Source organism: Girardinichthys multiradiatus, chromosome 14, assembly GCF_021462225.1.
Source record: "Girardinichthys multiradiatus isolate DD_20200921_A chromosome 14, DD_fGirMul_XY1, whole genome shotgun sequence".
Classification (NCBI taxonomy): Eukaryota; Metazoa; Chordata; class Actinopteri; order Cyprinodontiformes; family Goodeidae; genus Girardinichthys; species Girardinichthys multiradiatus.
The window spans coordinates 4,262,917-4,273,952 of NC_061807.1; the positions used below are offsets into that span (position 1 = coordinate 4,262,917).

The 11,036-nt window shown below is 39.2% G+C and overlaps 2 protein-coding genes across 2 annotated transcripts; both read right to left on the minus strand.

The window, feature by feature from the left end:
- Positions 1-244: 244 nt before the first annotated feature.
- On the minus strand, positions 245-7,339 carry LOC124880500 (zinc finger protein 774-like). Its single transcript, XM_047385646.1, has 6 exons — positions 6,717-7,339; positions 6,397-6,484; positions 6,164-6,294; positions 2,257-2,501; positions 2,098-2,177; positions 245-1,742 (listed from the first exon to the last, which is right to left on the minus strand). Exons 1-6 carry the CDS (start codon positions 6,937-6,939, stop codon positions 509-511), a joined length of 2,001 nt encoding a protein of 666 aa, XP_047241602.1. The 5' UTR covers positions 6,940-7,339; the 3' UTR covers positions 245-508.
- A 143-nt stretch (positions 7,340-7,482) lies between these two features.
- Positions 7,483-9,644, minus strand: LOC124880505 (Fc receptor-like protein 5). Its single transcript, XM_047385653.1, has 6 exons — positions 9,449-9,644; positions 9,295-9,330; positions 8,934-9,197; positions 8,612-8,854; positions 7,701-7,835; positions 7,483-7,605 (listed from the first exon to the last, which is right to left on the minus strand). The coding sequence occupies exons 1-6, from the start codon at positions 9,477-9,479 to the stop codon at positions 7,496-7,498; spliced, it is 819 nt and encodes a 272-aa protein (XP_047241609.1). The 5' UTR covers positions 9,480-9,644; the 3' UTR covers positions 7,483-7,495.
- Between the last annotated feature and the right edge of the window lie 1,392 nt (positions 9,645-11,036).

The following is an 11,036-nucleotide window of genomic DNA, read 5'->3' on the forward strand; positions in this document are numbered from 1 at the left end:
AAGCCTAGTTTCTAAGATAGTATCTGTTTTTAACACAAACCTAAAGAGCAGAGTTAAATAAGTAATAAAACATAAGATTTAGTTTTAAAACCTAATAATCAAACCCTGAATTCACTAAATAATTAGTGACTTTATAGATTATTTATTACACTTTCTCAACTAAAATATGATGTTAGCAGAACTGTTTAAAGGTGCAAATATGTCCAAGTTTAACCAGAAAAAAAATAAGTCAAATTCCCAATAATTAAATAATGAACTGCCGTTTTATTGTCTTTGTTACTGATTTTAAAGCCTCTCTTTATCATAAAATATCACAGATACTTTTAGTTTTCCAAGAACTGTTTGATTGCCCAGAACCTTCAAGGAAGACGAAGAAAACCCCCAGAACCACTGATGTTCTGCTAATGTTTACTGGACACGTTTGAGAGCTAGAAACAGTTTAATAGTAATAACAACTGAAGCGTCTCGTGTGCAACAAACACAAAGTAACAGCAGCTCCTGGTCGGCGTTAGGACGCAGTCTGTGCAGCCTTGTGGCTCTTCATGTGCGTCTTCAGGCAATGGCTCTGCGTGAAGGCCTTGTCACACAGGGAACACTTGTACGGTCTCTCTCCGTTGTGCGTCCTCATGTGGACGGTCAGGTACGTTCTCCGAGCGCACGTTTTCCCGCAGATCCCGCACACGTACGGCTTGGCCCCCGTGTGGATTGCCACGTGGTCGTCCAGGTGAGTCTTTCGCTTAAAGGACCATCCGCAGTGAGGACAGCGGTACGGCGTTTCCCCGGTGTGGACCCGCATGTGTATGGTCAGCGGCCCCCTGGTGGTGAAGCCCTTCCCGCAGCGGTCGCAGTGGTATGGCTTCTCGTTGGTGTGCGTCCTCATGTGGATGACGAGCTGCTTGCTGGTGAGGAACATCTTGCAGCAGACGTCGCAGAGGTAGGGCCTCTCTCTGTGGGTGTGGATCTTCTCGTGTTGTCTCAGCGTGGTGGCCAGTTTGAAGCCCCGCTCACAGATCTGGCATCTGTGGGGTCTTTCTCCGGAGTGCGTCATCTTGTGGCGGGACAAGGATCTGTTGCTGCTCAGGAATTTGCCGCAGACCCCGCAGAGGTACGTTTTACATTTACTGTGAGTCCTGTGATGAGCCTTCAACTGCGCCTCCAGCTCGAACACCTTGTGGCAGGTGGGACACTCGTGATGGGGTCCTGATGCCAATGAGAAGAGATTAGACTCATGTTGGTGAGGTCTCTCTCCTGAATGGGCCTTCAGGTGCTCATTCAGACTGAGGACACTGAGAAAAGACTCTCCACAGGCGGGACAGTCATCAGTTCTGTGTTCAACTTGAAAATGATCTTTTACTACCTCGACTGATTCTCCACAGACTCCACAAACACTTCCTGCTTCCTCCGTGTGCCTCCAGGCGTGTTTAATGAGAGTGACTTCAGATTTCTGTGCAGCTTTGCAGACCTTACAGCTAAAACCCGCAGTTCTCTTCTTGGTTCTTGTCCAAACTTCATTGGATTGATTGCCTTCTTCCTTCTCAGTAACGAGCCTGGAGTCTCTCTTTTCTTTATCTTCATCGCCGGCATGTAGTTTCCAGCTGCTGTCGCTCTTGTTTGTGTCTCTGATGTCTCCTTCATCCACAGCATCTCGTTCCCTCTCAGCAGCAGAGGGCGCCAGAGAGTCTTCACCTGACGCTGACGTAAGATGGTCCTCTTCCGTCTCTATGTCTTGTTCTGATGTTGTCCTGCCAAGAAAACGAATTAAACCAAGACAAATATTTAACGGTTTGTCTTATTATAGCTATGCTGATGATAGTCAGCTATATTTATTCATTCAGCCTGAAGTATTCAGTCCAATAAGAATATTATGTTAGAGGGTCGTAGACATCCTTCCGAGTTTTTGGAGTCCCACAGGATTCAGTGCTTGTAGTTATTAATGTTTATATTTGAACAACAATGTATAATTTTGACCTTCTCTGAATCTGTGAAAATCCAAAATAAATTCCCCCAAATCCTTCTTTTTATAAATAACTGAGTCTTTTTGTTACATAATCAGCTTTATGAATGAAATCTAAAACTTCTGACTGGATCTGGACCTACCTCATCTCTCCCTGTTGTTTAGTTTCCTCACAGGCCAACGACTCGGAGCTGATCTCTGTCTGAAGACGAGGAATCTCCTCCTGAAAAACATCAGAACCTGAAAAATACAAGGTACTGAGTAACGGAACAAGTCAAGAACCAGAACTTAGTCCCTTTTACCTTCAATCTAATGTAGAACGTGAGCTTCCTGAGCCCCGTAGATCTAACATTTCTAATGATTTCCTCAGCCGTCACCGTCTTCAGAGTCAGAGGCTGAAGTCTCTGATTCCTATCCAAGGTCAAGATGTCAAAAGATTTATTGTCTCCAGCCAGCTGAGGGACAGCAGACCTCAGCAGGTTCAGAAAGTCCAACCCCTGCAGGCCTCGAGGACACTTCAGAGAGACCAGCGGACATTTTTTCACCACTGGAAGCAGAGAAAGACGGACAGACACATTAAATTCACAGCGTAAGGGCCGCTTATCGCGTAAAAAGATGTTTCTGTACGGGAGCTGAGCTTCGTTGTGTCAGAACCTATGTTTATGTTAGCTTTATTATTTTTATCTGTGCTTGGTTTATGCTTTCATTAATCAGAGAGTAGAAGCAAAGTATTCCCACCCTGTGAACATTTTCACGTTACAACCTCCAGCCTCAATGTTTGTTATTGAGATTTAGAATTTAATAGTAAGTTGAGTCCATCTGTGTTTAATTTAATCTCGGTGTAAATGAAGCTGCTCGGTGAAGGCCTCAGAGGTTGGCTGCAAAACATTAGTGAACCAACAGCATCATGACGACCATGGAACAAAGCATGCAAGTGAGGGAGAAAGGCGTGGAGACGTTTAAAGCAGGGTTAGGGTCTACAACAATATCCCAAACTTTTTACATCTCACATCTGAACATGGAGAGAGGATGGACCAACATGTGGAAGAAGCTGCTCTGGTCGTATGACATAAAGATTTTGCTCTTTTTGCACAATGATGCGCTTAGCGAAGGAAAAGTAGCAATATACATCCCGAACACCACGTCCTCACAGTAAGACATGGTGGTGGGAGCATCGTGCTGTGGGGATGCTTTTCTTCACCAGGGACAGGGAATTTGGTCAGAGTTGATGAGAAGCGGGTGGAGCTAAATCCAGGACAATCCTGGAAGAAAACCTGCTAGAGGCTGCAGGAGACATGGGACTGAGTAGGAAGTCCACCTTCCAGTAAGACAAGTACCCTAAACATACAGCCAGAGCTAACTGGGATGGTTTAGATCAAAGCATTTTCATTTGTTAAAATGGCCTAGTCAAAGCCCAGACCTAAATCCAGTCAAGAATCTGTGGCAAGACTGGAAAATGGATGCTAACAGATGCTCTCTGTCCAGTCTGACTGAACTTAAGCTATTTTGCAAAGAGAAATCCACACAAACGTCTAGATGTGGACATGGTAGACATTTGCCAAAGGACCTGCAGCTGTAACTATAGTAACATTAGTAACTATAGTATAACATTAGTAACATTAGTAACTATAACATTAGTAATTATAGTATAACATTAGTAACTATAATAACATTAGTAACTATAGTATAACATTAGTAACTATAGCAACATTAGTAACTATAGTATAACATTAGTAACTATAACAACATTAGTAACTATAGTATAACATTAGTAACATTAGTAACTATAACAACATTAGTAACTATAATAACATTAGTAACTATAGTATAACATTAGTAACTATAACAACATTAGTAACTATAGTATAACATTAGTAACTATAACAACATTAGTAACTATAGTATAACATTAGTAACTATAACAACATTAGTAACTATAGTATAACATTAGTAACATTAGTAACTATAACAACATTAGTAACTATAATAACATTAGTAACTATAGTATAACATTAGTAACTATAACAACATTAGTAACTATAGTATAACATTAGTAACTATAATGACATTAGTAACTATAGTGACATTAGTAACTATAATGACATTAGTAACTATAGTATAACATTAGTAACTATAATGACATTAGTAACTATAGTGACATTAGTAACTATAATGACATTAGTAACTATAGTATAACATTAGTAACTATAATGACATTAGTAACTATAGTGACATTAGTAACTATAATGACATTAGTAACTATAGTATAACATTAGTAACTACAGTAACATTAGTAACTATAGTATAACATTAGTAACTATAATGACATTAGTAACTATAGTGACATTAGTAACTGTAACAACATTAGTAACTATAGTATAACATTAGTAACTATAATGACATTAGTAACTATAGTGACATTAGTAACTATAATGACATTAGTAACTATAGTATAACATTAGTAACTATAGTAACATTAGTAACTATAGTATAACATTAGTAACTATAGTGACATTAGTAACTATAATGACATTAGTAACTATAGTATAACATTAGTAACTATAGTAACATTAGTAACTATAGTATAACATTAGTAACTATAGAGACATTAGTAACTATAATGACATTAGTAACTATAGTATAACATTAGTAACTACAGTAACATTAGTAACTATAGTATAACATTAGTAACTATAGTGACATTAGTAACTATAATGACATTAGTAACTATAGTATAACATTAGTAACTATAGTAACATTAGTAACTATAGTATAACATTAGTAACTATAGTGACATTAGTAACTATAATGACATTAGTAACTATAGTATAACATTAGTAACTATAGTAACATTAGTAACTATAGTATAACATTAGTAACTATAGTGACATTAGTAACTATAGTGACATTAGTAACTATAATGACATTAGTAACTATAGTGACATTAGTAACTACAGTAACATTAGTAACTATAGTATAACATTAGTAACTATAGTAACATTAGTAACTATAGTATAACATTAGTAACTATAATGACATTAGTAACTATAGTGACATTAGTAACTATAATGACATTAGTAACTATAGTATAACATTAGTAACTATAATGACATTAGTAACTATAGTATAACATTAGTAACTATAGTGACATTAGTAACTATAGTGACATTAGTAACTATAATGACATTAGTAACTATAGTGACATTAGTAACTATAATGACATTAGTAACTATAGTATAACATTAGTAACTATAACAACATTAGTAACTATAGTATAACATTAGTAACTATAATGACATTAGTAACTATAGTGACATTAGTAACTATAACGACATTAGTAACTATAGTATAACATTAGTAACTATAGTGACATTAGTAACTATAGTGACATTAGTAACTATAATGACATTAGTAACTATAGTATAACATTAGTAACTATAATGACATTAGTAACTATAGTGACATTAGTAACTATAATGACATTAGTAACTATAGTATAACATTAGTAACTACAGTAACATTAGTAACTATAGTATAACATTAGTAACTATAATGACATTAGTAACTATAGTGACATTAGTAACTATAACAACATTAGTAACTATAGTATAACATTAGTAACTATAATGACATTAGTAACTATAGTGACATTAGTAACTATAATGACATTAGTAACTATAGTATAACATTAGTAACTATAGTAACATTAGTAACTATAGTATAACATTAGTAACTATAGTGACATTAGTAACTATAATGACATTAGTAACTATAGTATAACATTAGTAACTATAGTAACATTAGTAACTATAGTATAACATTAGTAACTATAGTGACATTAGTAACTATAATGACATTAGTAACTATAGTATAACATTAGTAACTACAGTAACATTAGTAACTATAGTATAGCATTAGTAACTATAGTGACATTAGTAACTATAATGACATTAGTAACTATAGTATAACATTAGTAACTATAGTAACATTAGTAACTATAGTATAACATTAGTAACTATAGTGACATTAGTAACTATAATGACATTAGTAACTATAGTATAACATTAGTAACTACAGTAACATTAGTAACTATAGTATAACATTAGTAACATTAGTAAATAGCTGAAAAAAGAAACTTCCTTCAACTCCACCCTTCTGCACCTTTTAAGCCTTTCTGGGAGAAATAAGCAGCTCACTGAGGGGACGTACCATTTCTTGAAGCTCTTCTGATCTTGGAGTCCTTCAGGATGCGGATGCTGAGGTCTATGGTGTTCTGAGCTTTGCTGATCTGAGGTCTGCCAGGCTTCCTTCGATCAGACTGGGACTGAGATGATGAAGAGCTGTAAGATGAAAACCAGCAACAGCAGGTTAATGGGAATCATTTAAACCAGTCAGCGTCTAATAACATTAATTATCTAGTAAATCAGAGCAGCAGGATGAACCTCGATGAATCAGTCTGGTCCTGATTCTTCAGACAATCATTACCCTCCTCTTCCTCAGATGATCCATGGCTTCTGCTGGACGGTAAACCTGGAAATACATTAAATATGGTTAAAATCAAGTAAATGTTTTCTTTGTGAACGTTATAAAGGAGCCGAATTAAAGAATAAATATATAGTAACATAATTTGTTTTATTCCAACTTGTAAACAAACGTGTTATTTGACGAAAAGTAAAAAACTCTAAATATTTCCAGAAGTTCTGCATGCAGCTTAGCGCTCTGGCGGATTTAACTGTGAATTTGACGAGTTAAGGACACGAACCATCGGTTCTGACAGTGACCTGGTTCTGCAGCAGCTCCAGCTGCTTCCTCTGCCGGTGGATCTCCAGGCGGAAGCCCAAGGCCTCCTCCTCAAAGGCGGCTACCACCGTCTCTACCGCCGCCAGGATCTCCCGGGAAGCAGCGGCGAGCCTCTCGGTGACGAACCCCCGCAGAGAGTCCGCTTTGGACGGTTCCGCCGAACTCTCCGCTGGCTTCTCCTTCATCACAGAGCCCGCCTTGGATCACCGTCTCAGGGAAAATAACCTCTACTATCCGCTTTGTTTACTACTGCTGCTTCTTCTGTGCGATGACAAGTTCAGCTTAATGCTTTCACGGTGCGCCAGCGCCCCCTACTGAGATCCTGGCTTCACAGTTTTCCCTGTTTCACTCTACGGAAGTGTTTTTAATGGTGAATGCATGACCAAAAATTGATTAAATGTTGATTATCGATTATTCAATATAATTAAAAAGTAGCTAAAAATAAACCAACAAAAGACAACCTTACCCAAATGTCTTAAATTTAAATAAATGCATGTTTTACATTTCCTGAAGTAACAGCTGCTGGTGTGTTTTCTTCTAACTTCTAACTCGGTCCGAAAATCCAGTCCAGATTGCTTACTGATAAAAAAATTTATTTAATTTGGAGCTGAATTTCAACATTTTTGAAAGCAGAAGTTGGCTGAAAAATATCTGGTGCAGCTGAGGTTTTGTAGAGGGGTGATTTAATATTCCTTCTGCATGTTTAAACAATTTCAACAGTAGTTTGAAAACCAGTTTATTTCAGAAGTAATCCTCTGTGGTCACAGTAGTCATGGCATCATCATAGTCAACGTCCAATCCCTGCCCAGCGTGGAAGGATGAGGTCATCTTCCACACAGGCGGGACCTTCCCTGGATTTAGAAAAGGTTTGTATAAGAAAGTGAAACTTTAATGATTAATAAATTGATTCACTGAGTGTTGGATCACTGGTGACTCAGAGAGTTACCTGTGGTCCTCTGGCGATACAAAGACACCAGGAGGAGAGTGGAGATGATGTACGGAACCAACACCACCAGGTGGCAGACCAGTCTGATAAAGATGGAGGCGGTGGCAGGGGGCGGGTCTGGAGTTGTAGTTTTTTCTGCATATAGTTAAATCTGATTATTAACGTGAAAAGTGGCTTTGGGTGATTGTGTCTTTTTTTTATACACAACACATGTGCATAGCTGGGATGTGCAGATGAAAAATAACATTGCCAACATTTATAACTTAATTCAGCAGAGAATCCAGCTAACAACTACAAACCTTGTTGCAGGGTCTCTATTTATTTAACAGTGAGTTCCAGAGTCAGACATGTGTTGGATCATTCAGACTGACAGCTCTGACAGCAGGGTGAACACTTTAATCACTCTGCTCCAACCCAGCTCTCTTGCATGTTTGAGTCAGAGGAAACTCACACTGCCCTCTAATTATGAGTTTGAAAACTAGAAAAATAACAAATTCTATTGGTTTCTGTAAAACTGGGCAAATATTAAGGTTTGTGCTGATTGACGTTTTCCACTTCGTCTTGGAGGTGTTGCTGTGGCATAAATGCAGTGACATCACAGTCCTACACTGTAAGTCTACTGGCTGAATTTCTGAGAGGGCTTGGATGCCACATCAATCCAAGCAAGAGCAGCAAATGTGAGCAGAAAATGTGAATGTTAAACTTATTAATTGAGAAAGTTTAGGTAGAAGGAGGATAATTCATTGGTACCATAGACATATCTGAGAGCAGACGTGCAGATTTTATTTGAAGCAAAGCAGCGAAGGTAGAACACTTTCAGGGCTTATAGCAACAAAATTACTCAAAGAAGGTCAGTGATGTGAAATTAATGTTTTTATACAAATCAAATTAATAAAAGTAAAGCTCTGAACCTGAGACAGAGATCCAGCTGGATGGAGACTCTCCATGACCACTGATGTTACACTTGTAGAGACCTTCATCAGAGCTGGTCACATGGTGGAGGGTCATGTGACCTGTAGGTTCAGTCCTGATGAGGGAGCCATCTTTAATGAAAGCAGCTGGGAGGTTGGAGGGAGTCTTTGTTTGACAGCTCAGAGTGACGTCATCTCCCTCCATCACAGGGAGGACAGGACTCTGCAGGATCACTGATCCACCTCAACACAGAGACAAACTACAGCATTTCATCCATTTCCACACAGCTTCATCAACACTAACTCCACAGTCTGATCTTACCAGAGACAGTGAGCTGGATGCTGCTGCTGGCTGCTCCCTCTCTGGACTCACACCAGTACACTCCAGTTTCATGTTTGTAGAGGCTGCTGATGTTACAGGAAGAACCAGCTGGTTTCCCCCATCCATCTCCACACTGAGTTCTGGTTCCTCTGGTTGTGTTTCTCCTCACAGTCCATCCAGCAGAGATGTTGTCCTCCTCACAGCTCAGAGACACAGAGTCTCCTTTAAAGAACTGAGATCTGCTGGGACTCACAGTCAGACCAGCTGGGAGGAAGAAACCAGGTTAAAGAGTTTCTAATTCCTGCAGGACAGTCTCTGTGGAGTCAGTCAGACTGAAACAGTGACAAAAGTAGTTTCTAACCTTGGTTTGTTGAGCAGCTCAGCAGAGAGATCAGAGCTGCAGAGAAATGACTCTCAGGTTAGTTGGAGCTTTAATGAGTGCTCTGCTGTGGGAAGCAGCAGTGATCATCTCTCAACATTTCCACACCAACACACATCCAGCAGATGGGACTCACCCAGCAGCCTGTGGACAGATGTTCCCTCCATTCTGCAGCTGGATGAAAGGAGACCAACAGCAGTTTGACCGACAGTAAAAAGCTCCTCTTCCTCTTTGTGAACCACTACACGTCAGAAGCTCTGAGAGCTTTTCTCTGCAGCACAAACCAGGAAACACTCACATACAAGAATAGAGGTGACAAACCCACAATCCTTGAAATAACTTGGTGTTAGATTTTTTGATCAGCTGGATGAAATGAGACCAACAACAGTTTTACCAACAGTAAAAAGCTCCTCTTCCTCTTTCTGGACCATTTTGTCTTTTTTTAATAAACCACAAAGTTTTCTTTCCAGCGGCAAAGATTTTGAACCTTGATACAACATCTCTAGCATGTCATCACTACTTCCTGTTGCTGTGAACTTAAGGACTTTGAACCTCAGTTTCCTCATTTTGTCAGACCAACTTAAACATCTACAGCATTTAATAAGATGGTTTTAAACCCTCCCTCTTCTGAATCTCCTCTAAACATCTACTGCCTCCCTCTGAAGCCTCAGGCTATATTTTTTAAATCTAAGTGATATTGATTAAAAGTAAATCTGGGAAGCATTCAGTAAGGTGCTGTTTATTATATATATGATCAACTCTCAGATTCACCACCTTGACGTGGTTCGGAGGTTTGAGTGCGTCCTTAATCCTGGAGGCTCTGACCCTTGTTAGGGTCTCACATGAGGAGAGGCTCAGATATGGGAGTCAGGTGGCAGCTGAGGTTGGGGACCTGGGCCTGCCAATTCCCAGCATCACAGTTTGGGTCCAGTTTCATCATCGGCAGGTAAATGACCTGAGCTGATGCGTGAAGTAGAGTGGTTACCTGATAGATATACTGGTCCTTCTCAAAATATTAGCATATTGTGATAAAGTTCATTATTTTCCATAATGTAATGATGAAAATTTAACATTCATATATTTTAGATTCATTGCACACTAACTGAAATATTTCAGGTCTTTTATTGTCTTAATACGGATGATTTTGGCATACAGCTCATGAAAACCCAAAATTCCTATCTCACAAAATTAGCATATCATTAAAAGTGTCTCTAAACGAGCTATGAACCTAATCATCTGAATCAACGAGTTAACTCTAAACACCTGCAAAAGATTCCTGAGGCCTTTAAAACTCCCAGCCTGGTTCATCACTCAAAACCCCAATCATGGGTAAGACTGCCGACCTGACTGCTGTCCAGAAGGCCACTATTGACACCCTCAAGCAAGAGGGTAAGACACAGAAAGAAATTTCTGAACGAATAGGCTGTTCCCAGAGTGCTGTATCAAGGCACCTCAGTGGGAAGTCTGTGGGAAGGAAAAAGTGTGGCAGAAAACGCTGCACAACGAGAAGAGGTGACCAGACCCTGAGGAAGATTGTGGAGAAGGGCCAATTCCAGACCTTGGGGGACCTGCGGAAGCAGTGGACTGAGTCTGGAGTAGAAACATCCAGAGCCACCGTGCACAGGCGTGTGCAGGAAATGGGCTACAGGTGCCGCATTCCCCAGGTCAAGCCACTTTTGAACCAGAAACAGCGGCAGAAGCGCCTGACCTGGGCTACAGAGAAG